We start from the raw sequence: 18,602 nt of genomic DNA on the forward strand, positions 1-18,602 counted from the left end.
TTTCCCCTTCATCCCCCACCCCCAAAGCTCTGTTATAAAAAGGAGGTCTCTGCTCTCACTCCTAGCAGAGCTGCCTCTATCCGGACAAGACACATCCCCTGAATTAGAGACAGATCGGCCTGCGTCTCTGTAGCCAGCATGGGTCACCTTTCGCCCTTCCTAGCTCTGGTTGTTTTGCTGGGCATCTCGGTGTGTGGTGAGTACATCCGTTCTCTGATCCTTCCCATACTCCCTGTTCTCTTTTCTGACTCATCCGTGCATGGCAGAGACTGGGACATGCAGTGAGGTGGATACCGCAGGGCATGCCTAGCTAAGAATTGACACAATAAGTGAAGCAGTTAGATATCTGTGCTTCCTTGCCACATACATGAGCTTTAACTTTATAGCCTCAGCAGCAGGCCTAGGGGAACCTAGTACATTTCACCGCTTTCTCTAGCCCCTTCCAGCTGAGGATCTCAAAGCACTTTACTAACCCTCTATCTAATCTTATCTATACACAATTCCACTTCACGACCCCCATCATGACAGGGAAACTGAGGCATAGAGAGGTGGACTGCTTTGGCCTAGCTCACACAGCGAATCTGGGTCAGAAGCTGGATTAGAACCCTGTCTCATACTTATAGACAATGCAGCTTCATCAGTCTCTATCTCCCAAACGCCTAAACCCATAAGCTAGGGTGGCTTCTCAGGACACAACTCCCAGAGGGCGCCAGCTGCAGCTAGTTTTTCAGGCCAAAAGAAATCATCTGACCTCCTGCACAGCACAGGCCAGAGATACTCAGCCAGGGAGTCCTGCACTGAGCAGAGGGTGGAGAGGGGAGGCAGTTTGAGAAAATGCGGGTAAACTGAGGGAGGCTTAGAACAAAACTTATTTCTGCTGGGGCAAAACTGTGAGTGGGTGGGGGAAGGAGGGTTAAATACCCTGCCCATCTGGGGAGAGATGAGGGTGGTGGAACTGATAACAGAAAAGTTTGGGTGTGGAATCAACTCGCTTGCCCTGTTTTTTTTGCTGCAATAGAACCTGATTTCCTGGAAACCAAAAAGCATCTTGGAGTATAAGTAGGATGATGCTAATAATAATAATCCCAAGTGCTTTTTACCTGTGGATCTCAAAGCACTTTCCAAAGGAAGGGTCCATTTTACATAGGGGGAAAGCGAGGCACAGAGAAGGGAAGTGACTTATCCATGGTCACCCAGCAGATCAGTGGCAGAACTTGCGTCTTCTGAGTCCCAGCCCATTGTGCTAGCCACTAGTCAACATGGCCTCCCCTTGGATTAGGATACCATGGTGACTGTTGCCGGATGGATCTACAGCTGAGGTTTCCTCCATACCAAGGACTGAGATGTGGCGGACTGGGGGGCACTATTCAGATTCTTCTAGATCGCTGAGTTGGGAGCATGTACTAGAATCAAGTGCGGATCTTTCCATTGGCAGATTCTTTGCAACTGCAGGTACTGGCCATTGGTGAATATTGACTAAGGCCTCCTGCTATTCTCCCAAGCATGCAGTCGATCCACTGCTGCAGAACATTCGGAAAAATCTTCATCTGAAACACCTGGAAGCATCTTATGATTTGTACATGGGGCTTTCTTTTTAGTTTCTTCTTCTTCAAGTTGCTGAAGGGAAGAGAGATTTTCAAAGGTCCAGGAAAAAAAAATCGATGATTGTCCAACCAGCCAGCAGAGCACTGCAGACACAATCCAACTGGCTGCACTGTGAGGCCAGGCAAAATTATTTGCACAGGCAGTCTGAAGCCAGGGGGCAGGTGATAGAAACCAGTTGACTCATCATGGACCGACTTCAGCCCGTTGCAAGAGAGACTCGTATGTGACGATACAGATGCGTTACATCTGACCGCTTGCTGAAGGTCCAGCCTGTCTGCCCTGCAGTTCCCCCTCCTAGTGTTTGAAGGCAAACGCGCCCTTGGAACTGAATCAGGCAGAGGAGGGTCTCAAATCTGTCTCTCTCCCACCCCATGGGAGCGCCCCAACCAGCTGGCTGCTCTGAGGTGGGCCTCTAAAGGTCTCGCTGGAGAACACAAACCGTCCACGAAACAGAATTCTTGTTTCTCAACCATCAGAAGAGAAGGTGCTCAGACCCCCTTGGGGATGAGGGCTCGATATGTCCTTTAGCTAGATGCCCTGCTCTGGATGTGCTCACCCAGCTCCCGTTAACACTCAGGGAGACGCTCCACAGGAAAGGAAGGCTGGGCTGAGCAGGTTCAGTGGCTAATGTTCTATTTCTCCTCCCATCAGTGGGTAGCCCCAGGGGTCGTATTCTCGGGGGCTACGAAGCTCCTCCCCACCTGAAACCCTACATGGCTTCCCTGCAGGTGGATGGGAAGCATGTGTGTGGCGGGTTCCTGATCGCCGAGCAGTGGGTGCTGAGTGCAGCTCACTGCCTGGAAGACAAGTGAGTACCGGCCTTCGCATCTGATGGGCCGGGAGCGCGGGGCGGGAGAAGAGCAGGGCATGGAGGCTGGGGCCAGCTGGTTCTACCACAGACCCCAGTAGTTATTTCAGGGGATACAGGAGTCTCTGGAGTGATGAGCACGGCCCAGATCTTACTCCCATTGCAGTCAGTGGAGGTTTGTCGTTGATTTCAATGGATCCAGCCCCGGGTTAGGATCGTTTGAGGATCACTATGAAGGGAAAGCCCAGGGCCCAACAAGTACCGAGGCTGGATTCCCCTGTCACCCAAGGAGCACATGTTCCTTCCTAGCTGCGGCTGGGCCCACAGGCAGGGTAGTCTGGGCTGACTCTCCATGGCTGGGGAAAGGCAGAGGTTGACTACTGGCGATCGCTCTCCATCGGGGTGAACTGTACAGCCGGGAGCGAGCGGAAAGGTCTTGCAGCTCAGTGCTGTGGGTGAGCAGAGCACCTCCTGCTACCGTCTCCATCTCGACTGCAGGCACAGCAAGCCGTTCCAGGTCCTCCTGGGAGCCCACTCTCTCTCGCAGCCAGAACCGCACAAGCGCCTTTATGGGGTGCGTGCGGAGTTTGGCCACCCCGGCAGCAGCACGGACACCTACGACGACGACCTCCTTCTCCTCCAGGTGCGCATGACCCACACCGGCACCATCCCCTGCTGCAGGCATGGCGCCTCCCAGACCCCACTGGAGTCAATGCAGGGAACAAACTCCTACTGACTCCTGTGGGCTTCGGGCCAGGCCCAGCTCCTCAAAGGCACCGAACTCCTGTTGATTTCACAGCTGAGTCTTGCTTGACTGGGCTGAGATCCAACAGGCTTGATACCCCACAGACAGCCCTGGCTGGGGTCACCCCGATTCACCCCATGGCAAGGGAGAGGAGGATGAAGCCCAAGGCACCGGCAAAGATAGGGCCCATTCTCCCCACCAGTGGAGGGAAAACCCTCCCCACAAAGCATCTGCGATCACACGGCTGCAGCAGGGACTCCAGTCTAATTGGCACCGACTCCGTGGGTGCTCTGGGGCTGGAGCCCCAACGGCGGGGTAAATAGTGGGTGCTCAGCACCCATTAGCCACCCGCCAAGGTGCTGGGGGAAGGGGATGGAGGGGGGGCAGGAAGAGGCAGAGCAAGGGTGGGACCTTGGGTGGGGGTGGAGTGGGGGCGTGGCCTTGGGGCAGAGCGGGGGTGGAGCACCCACCTGGAAAAATGAAAGTCGGTGCCTGTGTCCCATCACCCCTAGTTGAGGTATTTCCCAGGTGATCGCCCCGTAACCTGTGCTAATGTAGCGCAGCTCTGTCCCCCTCTAGTGGCCACACCCCGTACAGGTGTGAGTCCCTTCCTAGTCCTTTTAGCTCAAGCTGTAGAGAGACTCCTGCTGGAAGATCCAGAGGTCCCAGGTTTTATCCCCGCAGAGAGCCCAGCCAGGGGCAGCGTTACACATACAGAGTCTGTCTCTCTCACCCCGACTGACCCTTGCCTCTTTGCCTCCCAAATCAGCTAGAGGAGAAAGCGCTCCTCAACGAGCATGTGAAGATCCTGCCCTTCCAGAGGCAAGACAGGGATGTCCCAGCTGACACCATGTGCGAGGTGGCTGGCTGGGGTGAAATGAGCCACAGCGGGAAGCTGCCTGACAAATTGCGGCAGGTGGAGCGTCCGGTGATCAGCCGGGAGAAATGCAACCTAAGGATCCACCACGACAACACCATCACGGAGAAGATGATGTGCACCGACTCCAGGAAGAAGGACACCTGCCCGGTATCTATCTCTGGGGGAAATCCCTCGGCTCAGCCCTCTTGCCGGGAGGGGCGGGGGGTCAGAGCTGTGTCTATGCACTTGGGTGTATCGGTGAGAACAGGTGTATGTATGCGTGGGTATCTGTGCAGGAGTGTGTGTGTGTGATTATTCTGGTAGCCTACCTGTCCTCCTGCCCTCTGGGGTAAATACAGAAGCATGTAACTTCTGGAGTCCTGGGTCCTTTGCTGTCTCCCTGCAGAGCTCTGGGGTCTCATTCTCCTCTTATGCTGGAGTCAGGCCTGATTTGCACCTGTGTAAGAGAGCAGAATCAGGCCCTGAATGTCACTCCCTTGCTGTTGGAAAGAGAGAGGAAGCAAAGTCCTAGTTTGTATGGAGCAGATGTACAATCCCATAGATCTCAAAATGCTCCCCGGAGGTGGGTCACTCTTAGCCCCATTTTACAGATGAGGAACCTGAGGCACAGATACTTACCACTGGTCACACTGCAAATCAGTGGCTGGATCACCACTGAAGTAAATGGGACCAGGATTTCTCCCTAGATCTCCTGGCTCTTATATCCGAAGCCACTTCACCAAACGGCCTCACTTGGATACACGAATAAGGGGAATAACTAAAAGCCTGGATCCTTTCCCCCTGCTTTTAGGGCTTGTCCACACGAGGAGCTATTACAGAGTAAACTATTTTTGATAACTCCATGTGTGGACACTCTTAGGGCTTGGCTATACTTGCGAGTTACAGCGCAATAAAGGAGCCCTGGGCTCACTAGCTCACTACCCGTCAACACTGGCAAGGCATGTAGAGCGCCCTGACTCCACCTCGGCGAGTGGAATAACGTTTGCTGTGCCCCCGCTGGAGTGCCGTGGAGCCAGTGTGAACGAGGTGTTGCATTACTGCGCTCTGATCAGCCACTGGAAACATCCCATAATCCCCTTAAGACAAGTGGCCACTCTTGTCATTGTTTTTGAATCTCTGCAGGAATGCAGATATGCCCTTTGAAAGCTCCGTTTCTGACAGCCGGCTGATTATCTGCTCTGAGACAAAGCAACCATTAGTGTGGAATGCTGTGTGTGTGTGTGTGTGTGTGTGAGGGAGAGGGGTGGGAGGGGGGTCTGCTGCTGTCTGAACTTGCAAAACAGCATGCTGACATGCTCTCAGCCACCCAAAAACCCACTCTCTCTCCCCCCACATACACACAACACACTCCCTGTCATGCTCCACCCCCCCCATTTGAAAAGCACGTTGCAGTCACTTGCATGCTGGGATAGCTGCCCATAATGCACTGCTCCCAATGCTGCTGCAAGTGCCACAAATATGGCCAAGCCAGTGCGCTTGCAGCGGTCAGTGTGGACAGACTGCAGCGCTTTCCCCACTGTGCTCTCCGAAGGCTGGTTTAACTCAAAAAGAACAGGAGGACTTGTGGCACCTTAGAGACTAACCAATTTATTTGAGCATAAGCTTTCGTGAGCTACAGCTCACTTCATCGGATGCATGCAGTGGAAAATACAAACTCAAAGCACTCTACATCTGCAAGGGTAGCCGTGCCCTTATTCTGAATTAGTTTAATCCAGTGGATTAAACTAATGCACCAGTGAATTAAGGTGATTCTGCACGAGGCACTCTCATTCCAGAATAAGCGCATCCACCCATGGAGTTAATCTGCTTTAAACTCACACCCTGGATTAATTTTCACATGTAGCCAAACCCTTAGAATCAGGTCCTGCCCCACCTCGCCCATTCCACCTGTGCAAGGGGGGCATCGAATGTGCCTGCCCTCACTCCAGAGCATTAGACACCCACTTGCCACAGGTGGGAGTGGCAGCACAAGTCTGTAGCATTTTGACCTAGCTGCCCTCCCCGCCCATGAACACTTTGCAAAGCTGAATGCAAGATAATTATCAGCATGTGAGCAAACATGCAGAGGTGCTTAATAAAACTTCTAGCTTATCTTCCAGGAAGCTACCCGGCAGGCAGCTGCCATGCAAGTTATACATCTCTTGCTACCTTGGAGCGGGGAGTTTGGTTATTTTTTTAACTCCATGTAACTTGTTTTCTGTTCAAAATGAATGGAGCCGTTCAGCGAGGGGTGGAAGGGTGGGGAGGTACTAACAGGGGCTAGATCCAAGCACTGTGTTACGGCTCAAGAGACCACACCGCCTAGTGGATAGGGAATGGAATTGGGAACCAAAAAAGCTAGTTCGGTACAAAGGACTTGCCAGGTCCATCTAGCCCAGGGGATAACAGGGGCCAGCCCAGAACCAGTTGCTTCGGGGGAACGTGCAAGAACTCCACTGTAGGCAGATGTGGGACAATCTGTTCCCCCTCCCCACATTCAGTCTCAGCCTGATCTAATAGGTAGGGATTAGTTCAAGCCCTGAAGCCTGAGGTTCATCATAATTAATGATGACCTATTAAATTGGAATATTCCTGACATCCCTATAAATGTCCCATCTCTTTTCGGGATCTATTCCTGTCTCTGCCATGTGTGCCTGGGCCGACCACTCTGCTCTTCTGTGTCTCCATTTCCCCTCCTGTCCCTTGTCTATTTAGCCTGTAGGTTCCTTGGGGCAGGGTCTGTCATGTTACGGGTCTGTGCAACACCTGGCACGATAGGGCCTTGATCTCAGCCGGAGCCTCTGGGTGCTGCTGCAATACAAATAATGGGGAGACACAGGGTAAGCTTCTCCCCCCTCCCCCCATCTTAGGCAAGGGGGGGAGGTGTATGTAACAGACGCCCTTCTGGGAAGGGTGGTGATGGGCAGCCACGCCCAGCGTGGGGCTGATGGGAGAGGAAGGCTGGCAGACAGCCTGGCTCCCAGCACTAGCCATTGGCTGCTGAGCCGGCCCAGAAGGGGGTGGAAGAGGTCCAGTGCCACCTGGGGCATGTGGCAAACTGACCTCCACCCTGAGGCTGATCCTGTGACTTGGTTCTCCAGGGGGATTCCGGCGGGCCGCTCGTTTGCAATGGGATTGCCGAAGGGGTGGTGGCTGCTGGCTCTCGGGTCTGTGGGAACTACAAGAAGCCCGGAATCTACACCCGGATCCCGCCCTACATCGACTGGATCGAGAGAGTCATGGCTTCAACAAACTGAAGGCGGACGGGTCGGCCCTGGATTGGAAGGGACTGGCTGCCTGGCCCCCGCAGGGGCACACAGCAGACTCCACGCTATTTCCCCAAGGCAGAGCTAGCTGCTAGCATGGCAGAGAGCACTTGGACACTGCAAATGTCAATATAACCGGACAGCGGGAGCTTATATGGCTGCCTCCCCCACCTGCTTTCAGCTCTCCTCGCAATCACATAAGCTCAGTGCAGCACTCCCCTGCAAGCAGCATCCCGGAGAGGGGAGGACTGACTCCTTCTACCAACACAACGGCTGCTCCTGGAAACCACCTGGCCCAGCTCTCCTGTCTGGCCTGCCAAAGGGGCGGTTTGCAAGGGGGTAGGAAGGGGAAGAGGTGGGTCACCCTACAGGATGGGCTCAAGGCTGGATTTCAGGTGGCATCTTGTCAACTCTGTCCTCCTTAGCGCAAGCCAGATCCGGAGCAAACCTGAACCACTGTGGCTGTTAATAGTGAGCACAAATATTGCAATAAAAGGAACTGATTATAACTGCGGGTCACCAGAGTCGTCAGGGTTGCACAGATGTGACACACTGGGGGTTGAACTGGGGGGATTCAAGGGAAGAGGAGAGTTTAACAGGATCTTTCCTCATCCCACATCAGACCTGGCCCTTCCTCAGTGTCCCCACATGGTTAACTCACTGTCTCATGTTCTGGTGGCACTTCACTCTCCTGCTTTTGGATGTGAGATCCTCATGCTGCTCTGTGATTTAGCCCCTCTGGGCAAACCAGAATCTCCCCCCCCCCGAACCTCCCTACACACTGTTGGATAGTGAGGGCTAAACAAAAGGCCAACCAAACAAGGCAGACATCCAGCAACCTCATGCTGGTCACTTGGGGCCAAGCAACACGCCTCCCTCACCAAGCTGCCGTTCCCCTTCCAGTCCAGTCCTTGGCCTCCCGGGTTCATTTGCACAGGGCAAGAGGAGATGGGGTGGGGGAGGGTACCGCTTCCTCCTCCCTCTCACTGGACTCCTGAGGAAGCATGAGTCCCAATTCCTTTCAATGCCAGCCTGCCCAGGCTACTTCCTTCAGGAGCCATCCCTCCTGCAGGCCTCCTAGTTCCCTTCCAAGGCAGTGGCTCCTCCAAAGCTTTCTACTGCTGTCCCTGGCTGCGGGCCTTGCCTTCTGGCTGGTGGAGAGACCCTTCCCATGTCCTCACGGCACTCCCTGCAGCTCTCAGCCATGCTCACCTGCCCCAACCCATCCACGAGGAGGCAGATCCCTAGTGTAGCTTCATTGACTTCCAGGCAGCAGCTACACCAGGGATGGATTTGGCTTCAACGCTCATGGGAAGTCTCCTTGTCTGAAGGGAAGGCTGCAAGTTTCCCCGCTTATTGATACAGATGGGAATCACCAGATTGGATCAGAACATCCTATTTCTGACCAGTGGCCAGCACTGGTTGCTTCAGAGGAAGTTGTAAGATCTATACAGTAGGAAGTTATGGAGTCATCTTTTCTAATTGCCATCGTATAGAGCAGGGGTCGGCCACCTATGGCACGTGTGCCAAAGACGGCACGTGAGCCGATTTTTAATGGCACGCTGTTGCCTGCCAGGTCCCAGCCACCAGCCCTGCTCAGCCCGCTGCCGAACCCAGACCGGGACCCCGGCAGGCAGCAGCCTGCCCTTAAAAATCCTCCCCCCCCCCGCCCCCCACCGCGGGGGCAGGGTGAAGAAGTTTGGTCCTGCTGGCGGCTGCTGCTGCAGGGCAGGCAAGGTCCCCCCTCCCCTGCCTCTTCCCCCAGCGTGCTGGGTTCCTGCCCCTCCTCCTCTCCCCCTCCCCCACCTCTTCCAGCCTGCTGGGGTCCTGCCCCTCCTCCCCTCCCTTCCTGCCCCCATCAGCTGATGGCCCTTGCGAGGGAGGGGAGGAGCGGGTGGAATCAGGGCATATCCCCTCCAGCCACCTGCCTTGAGCTGCTCTGGGCAGGGGTCTGGGATCACCCCCATGACCCCAGCCCACACCCCCAGCCCTCTGCCCTGACCCCTGCACCCCCCCACACACATTCCCAGCCTTCTGTCTTGACTCCTGCACCCCCCACCACACCCGCCTTGACTCCAGCACCCCCCCCACATACCTAGCCCCCCCCCAAACCCCATGCCCTGACTCCTGCACCCCCCTCACATGCCCCCAGCCCTCTGCCCTGACTCCTGTACCCTCCTCACACACCCGCAGCCCCCTGCCCTGACTCTTTCACCCCCCATGCCCTGACTTTTGCACCCCCCACATTCCCACCTGCTCCCCTTGCACCAAATGGGAGCTGCCCAGGTAAGCACTCCACACCCAAACCTCCAGCCCCAACCCTGAGCCCCCTCCCTCATTCTAGCTCCTGGCCATACCCTGCACCCCAACCCCCAGCCTGCTCCTTCACCCCCAGCCCTGTACTCCGTGCACTCCCACCCTCGGCTCAGTACAGAGAGAGAGGAAGAGAATGGCTAGAACCAAGGAGAAGGTAGGTACCCACTCTATGTGGGCAGGGCCGGGATCCCAGACCGGCAGCGGGCTGAGAGGGGCCAGCAGCTGGGACCCCATCTGGCAGGAGTCAGCAGGTAGAATCCCAGACCGGCAGCGGGCTGAGCCACTCAACCCACTGCTGGTCTGGGGTCCCGGCCACCAGCCCCACTCAGCCCGCTGCCAGCCTAGGTGAATGGAACCCCAGGCCGGCAGCGGGCTGAGCGGACCGGCAGCGTAAGATCAGCATTTTGATTTAATTTTTAAATGACGCTTCTTAAACATTTTGAAAACCTTGTTTACTTTACATACGACAATAGTTTAGTTATATAATATAGAGACTTATAGGGAGACCCTCTAAAAAACATTAAAATACATCACTGGCACGCAAAACCTTAAATTAAAGTGAATACATGACGACTTGGCACCCCACTTGTGAAAGACTGCCGACCCCTGGGTTAGAGGTTTACCTCTTGAAGCAGGGGGGTTTACAGCCCCTCGCTCTTGACCTCGTCAGTATCTTGTGGCCGTAAGTTTCACAGCCTCATTATGCCAGTTCTAGTGCCAGGAGCCATTCAAAGAAAAGAGAACCTGGTGGACTAGAGGTCTGTGGTGGTTTTGCATGGGAGCGGGGTGGGAATCCCAGCTGAGCCTTGCTGGTTTGTAGTATCTGCCAGGGAGGGGGAAACTTTCAAACTGATGGCAAAGTTCAACAGAGCAAAATAAAAACCCAGCCGCAGGCTCTGCCAGGTTCATTGGAAAACGGTCGTGCCCAGTTGTGGGTTCTCCCTGGGGGCCTTGGTGCCTCTGGAGATGGCAAGGAGAGGAACTAAGATGGATGCTGGATGGACTTAAAGAAACAGCAAACATCTCCCAAACTTTGCTTCCCCAGACCAAGGCAGATCCATGTCTGAGTTACACACCAAGAGATGTGGGGGGCATCCAGGGGGTCTGGTGGCTCTGAACTTGGAGCTGGACAGGTACATAAACAAACCTCCATCTCACCAGCTGCCCGTCCCAGCCACCTCCAGGGCAAAGCCCGACTGCCGTGCATTCCCGATGCAGCCCGCTCAGTCCCAGCGGAGGTGCAGAGCACGCCGCAGGTGAGCAGCCATCAGGGTTCTGGAGTCAACAGAAGCCTGGTGCTTGGGGGCCTCCGGCTCACCAGGGATCAAGGCTGCTTATTGGATGTTGCATGACACCCTCTCAACACAGGCAGTTGTGTACTTTGCTCTTTACACAACAGTAATAGCACAAAGAAACAACTGGCACACTAGCCAAATAACCATGTTACTAACAACATCCAACATATAGGGCCTTGTTACATGCACACACGTACTGTTGCTCTGGCTGGATTCTAAAACCTAGAACCCAGTGAGCACCACTCAAGGGCTCACAAATTACTTAAAGGGAGACCACCCAATTCCACACTACACAACAGACGTCCTGCTCTCCACCTCTGCTCCCCTTCCTGCCCAAACGTGCAGGAAGATGATCAGGCCCTGGCATCTGCCCTGGCTTTACTTGTACATAAGGAAGTGAGCTGAGACCCTGCAAACTCATTCCCAAGGGGAATGCACCATGGGGGCTCTGTTTTCCCAAGTCCTTGAAGCGGGGACAGGCGATGAGCACAATGGAGCACGGACTCTGCTGTTAGACTTGGCCTCATCCCGCCTTCTCTTGCATCTCCTCTGTGCACGGTTCTACTCTCTGTGGCTCTGTGGTTTCCGTTTTGCAGTGAAAGCACCTTCATGCTGATCCAAGCAATTTGCTGCTCCCTTCAAAGGCATAAGAGCCCGGCCGCGTTGTTATTTCAGCCCAGTCACGCTTCGAGGACACAGGAGATGGAGGGATCCTGCATTGTCCTGCTGGGGCTGCTGCTGGTGTGTTCCAGCCATGCAGGTAAGTGAATCGCACACCTGGGCCCGCTCTTGTTTCTCTGGCGGGATCTGCACTAGTCATGGAGTTGTGTCAACGCAACCCCGCACAGCTCACTCCCTCACCTGGCACTGCACAGGCTTTGGTGACTGCTGCAGTGAGATCCAAACCAGGTGCTGAAAGCCTGATCCAGCCACTCTTTTAACATGGGCTATGGCCGAGAGGCAGTGGGTGTATGTGGGGGAGCTGTTTCCGACATCATGTCTTCTGCCCTTAGAGGAGATCACAGGGGCCACGCAAAGCGGTAGAGACGTGTATGCTCCCTGCGACACTGGGGGCACAATCTTCTGCTCCCTCCAGGTTTCCCTGCATTCGACTCCTTAGCTGTTGGGCGCAGGTCTCTTTCTATCTCTCACCCCACCCATCTCCACGGCTTTGGTTTCTAGACCCTGGTGAAAGCTGGACTCTCCTTAGCCAGGTCCACATGGCTGGCCGGAATGGCAGACACCCTCACGATTTTACATGCAGGTCAAATTTTGCCCTGGGTTGTGCCACTTTGCTGGGGTTGAACTTGACCTTCTCGCCACTCGGCTGGCCCAGCCGCTGTCCCGAAGCAGCGTGGAGATGTTCAGATCAGTGGACAGTGCGAATCCTGACGTCCATTCTCTCTCCGCTCTGCCAGGTGACAGCAGACAAATTCTGTTTTCTCCCCTTCACAGGCAAGCAGGATGCTCTGATCCTCGGGGGACGCAAAGTGGTGAATCACTCCAGGCCCTACATGGCCATCCTGGAAAACGATTATAAGGAAATCCTGTGTGATGGGTTCCTGATCCAGCCAGAGTGGGTGATGACTGCAGCCCATTGCAGGAGTGCCAGGTGGGTGCCTTGATTGTTCAGCTGAAGGTTCTTGGGAAATAGGCTCCTTGGGCACTGTAGGCGTAAACTCACCCTGCACCATGGGCTGCATATAAAGGAAGAACTAGCCCCAGTGTGTCCCCTCTTCCTCCACACACTGCACATCCAGGATTCTTAGCTGTCTAGCAGGTGTCTCTCTCCCCGTGCTCTTACACTGCACTATTCAGTCATAGCTTCTCAAATGAGGAAACTAAGGTACAGGGAGGAAAAGTGACTTACTGAAGGGCTCACCCAGCTGGCCAGGAGCAGATAGGCTGAGAACCCTGGTGTTCTGTTTCGGGGCCCCTCTGCTTTAGCCACAGAACCACGCTGCCTGGCTCAAGGACAGTGCACAGGGTTCTGGGTTGCCACTGGTGGCTCTCTGTTCACGGGAATGTTGCTTTTCACAGAAACTTTCGAGTCCTGATTGTGCTGGGGGTTGAGCTGCTGAGCGACTCATCCAACCACATATGGGACATCGCACGGTTTCGCCCACACCCTCATTACAACCCGACCACCTGGGAAAATGACATTATGCTGGTCCAAGTAAGTGCCTCCTCCCAGTTCTCACCCGATTCCAGGGAGCCTGGGGTCATCATCACAGTTAAACACAAGGGCTGAAAGCTGGGGAGTGTAGGGATCACTCCAAATCCACATCACCAGCTTGACAGAGAGAGAGAGAGAGAGAGAGAGAAAGCAAAGCCTGTGTGATAGTAATTGAGGTTTATTTGAAGCCAGGCTTCTCCTGCTGCTGGGATATCCTAGTTCTTTGGCAATGGCTAATATTCCAGGGCTGACGAGTTTACACTCCATGGACAGAGGAGCATGTAGCAAAAATGATGACCTGAGAGACTGGAATTGCCCAATGGGATAATTTGCTCCCCTGGAATTGCTCAATGGGACAATTTGCCTGGCTACTTAACATCTCCAGGGCTGGATTCTCCACTGCCCTGCACCTGCTGCACGCATCAGCACCCACGCAAAGTGCTACCGAATTGTAGCTCTTTGCACTGGTGTAAATGACTGAGTGAGTTGCAAGCCAAGGACGAACCAGGACCATGGTCTCTAGGTCATTTGACTGCCCTCCCAAGTCTGTGGGAGGTGAACGTCACCCTTGTTCAAAGTGGCTCGTGCAAATCATTTAATCGGTTCTTTGCAGACATGGTATTTCTGACGCTGGGAATGAGGACAAGGGGGCTCAACATCTGCCCTGCTGTATATGTCCCACTTGCATGTACCTTTTCAGTCTCAGGGTGCTCTGGTGTCACTGACAGCATGCTCTTTGTCAGATATCGCTTTGCAACTCTGCTTCACAACCTGCATTTGATAGGCTACCTACGAAAGGGAGGAGATATAATTTCAAGCTAAGAAACACACAAATACATCATAAAAAAAACCAGATTCGCTGACAATCCAGGCTACAAAAGCTTTTGGTTTTATGGTTCTTACTGCCAGGTGGGACCGAAGTTTTAAAAAATGGGAGATTATGTTTTAGATTGTGTTACATCAGTACCTTGGGATCTGAACTGAGAGCCGCTGTGCTAGGCTCTGAACAGACAGAGATTAAGAGACAGACCCTGCTGGAAGCCCACACAGTCTAAACACGCAAAAGGTGGGAGAGGAAATAGAGGCTGAAATTAAATCCATGTTTAGGCACCTGGCCTGATTCTCAAACGCACTGAAGTCCCTGGGTGCTGCTGGGTGTCCAATTCTCTTATTTATTCTCTGAAATAGAGGGATTTGGACTCCCAAGGTTTTTAAAATCTTGGCTCTATTTTCCAACGGATAAAAATGTCTGACATTCCCTCTAGAGGGCACCGGGCTCCACCAAAGGCAGCCACTGTGTATTTAAAGCAGAGGTGGCTGAAATGTGTATTTCCAGCCAAAGGCCCAAACTGCACTGAAATCTGAGTCTATGGTCTCTCCACCAAACCCAAAACGTTAGGCCATCACAGGCCCTTTAGCAGACAGGCTAAGATGCTTCCCAGAGTCCTTCTAGGGTGACCGGACAGCAAATGTGAAAAATCGGGATGGGGTGGGGGGTAAATAGGAGCCGATATAGGAAAAAGACCCAAAAATCGGGACTGTCCCTATAAAATCGGGATATCTGGTCATCCTAAGCCCTTCTATCCCTTGAGCGTTGACTGACAAACAAAAAGGGCATTAGGTCCTGTGCTAAGCAACTGAATGAGGACGTGTGCTCTGTTAATTTCTTTCTCCCACTGTCTGCAGCTGAACAACCCTGTTCCCTACAATAAAGAAGTCCAACCAGTGAAACTCCCACAGCAGGACAGGGAGATCCCCAGCACGGCTGCCTGCAGCACTGCGGGCTGGGGACACATCAGGGATGGCGGGAAGCGCAGCACGAATCTGCGGGAGGTGAACGTCACCCTGGTTCCTAGGGACTCTTGCGCATCAGTCCACAAGCGGAAAATCACCAGGAATATGATCTGTGCTGGGAACAAGGAGCACAATGCCTGCCAGGTACCTTCTTTTCTCTTGCTCACTGAGGAGAGGCCTGATGAGTAGCAGACAGGCTTCAGAGACACAGTTACCAGAGACACAGTTATCCCAGAAACCCTGAGGAATTTCTTCCCAGGTAACTGATTGGCCCCTTACTGTAATGCAATCAGCAGTCCATTTCCTGAGTGTTTTAGACCAGACCAGGCTGGGCTACAGGTAGACAGTAGGTGATCTGCTTGTGGAACACATTGCCACATGATAGCCTCAAGAGCATAGCAGGTTTCATAAAGGAACTGGACATTTCTGTGGATAATAGGAATATCTGGCGTTATGATAATAGGGATTTGGGGTCAGGGGTGAAGGGATATAAATTTGCATGTTTCAGGGGATGATCCAACTGCGAACTATAAGAGGTCAGGAAGAAAGGCTGCCTGGGGACCCATTATCTCATAACAGCCTACTCCTGGGGTTTTCACAGCTTCTTAAACCTATAAACAGCTGGCACTGTAGGAGGACAGATCCTAGAGCTCTGGTCTGATCCAGTGTGGTAATTCCCACATTAGTCATTAAGATCCAGATTCGGCTGTCAGGCTCATTGGACTGCAGGCTTCCTTCAGCGAGCGTAAAACGCTGCTAGTCTGATTTGTCAGCCTTTCACCCCCTCTTTGCCCTGGTGAAAGTGACTGCGTGAGATGCAGGTAGGCCCACTGAGTTCAAGGGGTGATGCAGCGAGAAGTGGGGGACCTAGAGGTTAGGGTGCTAGCTTGGAACTTCTCCTTTGCAGGCTTCCTGTATGCCCATGGTCAAGTCACTTAGGTGCAGATCAAAGGGGTTTAGACACCTGACTCCCAGAGGATTTAGGTGCCTAACTGCCTTTGAAGATCTGGGCCTTGCTCTCTCGGGGCCTCAGTTCCTCCTCTGTAACCTGGGGACAATAGCACTGCCCTACCTCGCAGAGGGGCAGAGAGGGTTGAGTCAGAGATCTGAGTCAGAGATGCTCAGATACTGTGACAATGGGGCCATAGAAGTACCTTAGGTAGTTGCCCTGAGACAGGAGAGAGATCAGGCTTCCGTGGTTCCTGTGCTGTTAACATGTGGCCTGGCTCTCATGTGTCACGTCTGCAGGGCGACTCGGGCGGGCCGCTGGTTTGCGACGGTGTGGCTGAAGGCGTGGTCTCCTTCGGCAGCAAGGAATGCGGCAAGACCCCAACGGTTTATACCAAGATCTCCAGATACCTGCCGTGGATCAACAAAGTCATCAAGTCGGCCCGTTAGAGGATCCGGCGGGGGGCTGCTTAACCCCCATCCTTCCTGGCCAGCAACATTTCCCTTCTGTGAATCCTGCCCCAGCATCCCCACCAGGAATGGCTCCCTCATCCTGCTCCCCCAAGGGCTGCTAAGAACCCCACCCACACCTGACTCTATTAAGAAAAACACAAGCTGAGTATGTGCTTGCTTTAACCACTTTACTGCTGAACAGGACAGCAGGGGCTCACCCCAGCTGGATCTGGTGGGCTCTGATGGTGCACAAGATAATACTGCTGGGGACCCAGGCCTGTCCTAAAGGCAGTGAAAGGATTAAATGGGGAAGAGATTTTTACATCTAGATAATCAGTCTGGGAGAGTAATCATTTGTTCTCTGTTTAATTCAGTGGTGACAGTGATCAGTGTGAGTTAGCGGCTGCACCACTGGGGATAAGAGCCTATTACAGCTAGCAGGATTACTCCTTTAGCTCAAGCAGTAGACACTGTCTTTAGCACTAGAGGTCAGGTGTTCAGTACCCCGTGACAACTCCAGAGGATGATTGTGTGTCCATACCCCACTTTCCCAATCTCAGCCTGCCCATTGATGTTACCCAAACTGGCCATTGCCTGACCCCTGTTACAATGGCTAGGAAGGGCTCCTGATACTTCTCGCCTTTATTTGGCCCATGCAAACTCAGCATCTCATTTCCTTTGTCCATAGTTTGGTTCCACCCACCTGCTGTTTCTTGTCCTATATAACTTGTAAGTTCTTGGGGGCAGGGACCATCTCTGTGTTTGTACAACACCTGGCACTAAGAAGCCCTGATTCATTTTGGAAGCTCCCAGGCCCTACCCGAAATGCACATAATAAATAACAATATCCTGCTGCTATTTTGATACTATGAAGCCTTTTGTTTTTCAGTGTGAAAAATGCTTTCTGTCTGATCCTAATAAATCTGCTTCATACCTGGTGTTTGTGCGAAACCTGCTCAGCAGAAATTTGTCCCTCTCCTACCTTCCTTTCTCCTTTCCCAGAGAGGATTTATTTGCAAATATTCCGTCTGCAGATTGGGAATACCTCCTTTCCACCCCCTTCCAGTAGATGTGTGTGCTAACTGAATCCAGGACACTGTACATACTGCTTGGGATCAGAGCACCTAAGCTGTGTGTCATATGCCCTATAGTGTATGCATATGATGGGGATTCTCCTTTAGCTCAGCTGAGGGGGGCCGGTACCTGTGCCTATTGGTGCAAGTTCTGTGCCCTGATGTTCTGAGGGTAGTGAATTTGTGAGGCTGAGATAAGAACCCAGGGGAAGTAGTTCTGTAGTTTTTCTTATGAGCTCCCATGCACTGAGATCAAGAGAAAAGCTAGGGGAGAGCAAAAAAAACCTCTTTCTAGTCCCCACTGGCTTTGGCTTTTGAAGTCCCCCTTTGGTCATGAAAGAGGAATGTCATCCCACTTCAGCCATCATGTGTCTGTCATGTTTACGTACGTGGGTGCACACAACACAGGCTCTCTATCGCGGTCATCTCTAGTCAAGCTTGGGGGGAGCAGCAGGCAGTTCCTGTGCTGGACCGCAGCAGAGTAGAAAGAGGCTCTCGGATGAAGGCGGAGCAGTTGGCTAGGCCTCAGCCTCCATTCGGGTAGACAAGAGGAAGCGAATGCCAAAGCTTTAACGCTTGGGGTGGGGATAGCTGCCATTGAGCAACCACAGATCTGAAGCCACCTTGTCTTAGACTGTGATCTCCTCTGAGCAGGCCCTAATGCAGTGGTTCCCAAACTTTAACAACCTGTGAACCCCTTTCACTAAAATGTCAAGTCTCTTGAACCCCCTCCTAAAAATGAATATTTCCAGGGATTTTCTCCTTTACCTGAGGATAAATTATAAAAGCAGTGATCTTGGAAATATAAAATTTGTTTTTATGACATGCTTATTATACACTATTTATTATTAATTATTTATCATGACACTATTTTTATTACATTATGAAAACAGCAACACTCTTCCAAGATCTCACTTTTGTAGCTTGTATCACTTTGAATAAGCCTGTTAGAAGACAAGGCTCCTATGTTTCATCAAGGAGTATCAGATGTGAAACAGCATAAAGGTATTTAAGAAGCCAACTCAGAGAGTTCCTCCTACACAAACATTCAGGCTTGAGCAGTCCAGGCAAACAACGCACGTTACAACAAAGCTTAAACTTGTTCTTCATAATAATTTTTAAAACAATACTAGCTGCCTATTTAATTTTAAAAACAGCAAAAAATATCCACCTCCCTTTCCATTTCTTATAAGGAGTCTTGAAGTTTAAATCTCCTCAGTGGGATAGATATGCTTGCTTTGATCTGCTTAGCTCTTGGAAGTCC

The 18,602-nt window shown here is 52.7% G+C and overlaps 4 protein-coding genes across 5 annotated transcripts in view; 2 read left to right on the plus strand and 2 right to left on the minus strand.

Moving 5' to 3' along the window:
* The window catches only part of PLPPR3 (phospholipid phosphatase related 3), a 36,381-nt gene extending 22,536 nt beyond the window's left edge, over window positions 1-13,845 (minus strand). The window contains exons 1-2 of one of the 2 annotated variants that reach the window (XM_073323700.1): window positions 13,763-13,845; window positions 13,096-13,187 (exon numbers count right to left, since the gene is read on the minus strand). The gene's annotated coding sequence lies outside the window, so the exon portion shown is untranslated. Of the gene's footprint in view, window positions 1-4,346; window positions 4,435-13,095; window positions 13,188-13,762 lie in introns of those variants that run through there. The other variant, XM_073323699.1, reaches the window with a different exon arrangement.
* LOC140903049 (complement factor D-like) lies at window positions 4-7,792 on the plus strand. The gene is made up of 5 exons (XM_073323708.1): window positions 4-196; window positions 2,257-2,413; window positions 2,912-3,056; window positions 3,928-4,185; window positions 7,119-7,792. Exons 1-5 carry the CDS (start codon window positions 139-141, stop codon window positions 7,272-7,274), a joined length of 774 nt encoding a protein of 257 aa, XP_073179809.1. The 5' UTR covers window positions 4-138; the 3' UTR covers window positions 7,275-7,792.
* On the plus strand, window positions 11,504-17,200 carry LOC140903047 (mast cell protease 1A-like). Its single transcript, XM_073323704.1, has 5 exons — window positions 11,504-11,654; window positions 12,350-12,506; window positions 12,935-13,070; window positions 14,757-15,008; window positions 16,113-17,200. Exons 1-5 carry the CDS (start codon window positions 11,504-11,506, stop codon window positions 16,260-16,262), a joined length of 846 nt encoding a protein of 281 aa, XP_073179805.1. The 3' UTR covers window positions 16,263-17,200.
* The window catches only part of MED16 (mediator complex subunit 16), a 30,572-nt gene continuing 28,108 nt past the window's right edge, over window positions 16,139-18,602 (minus strand). Inside the window, exon 16 of the mRNA XM_073323698.1 lies at window positions 16,139-16,223. The gene's annotated coding sequence lies outside the window, so the exon portion shown is untranslated. The remainder of the gene's footprint in view (window positions 16,224-18,602) is intronic.

Source organism: Lepidochelys kempii, chromosome 25, assembly GCF_965140265.1.
Source record: "Lepidochelys kempii isolate rLepKem1 chromosome 25, rLepKem1.hap2, whole genome shotgun sequence".
NCBI lineage: Eukaryota > Metazoa > Chordata > Testudines > Cheloniidae > Lepidochelys > Lepidochelys kempii.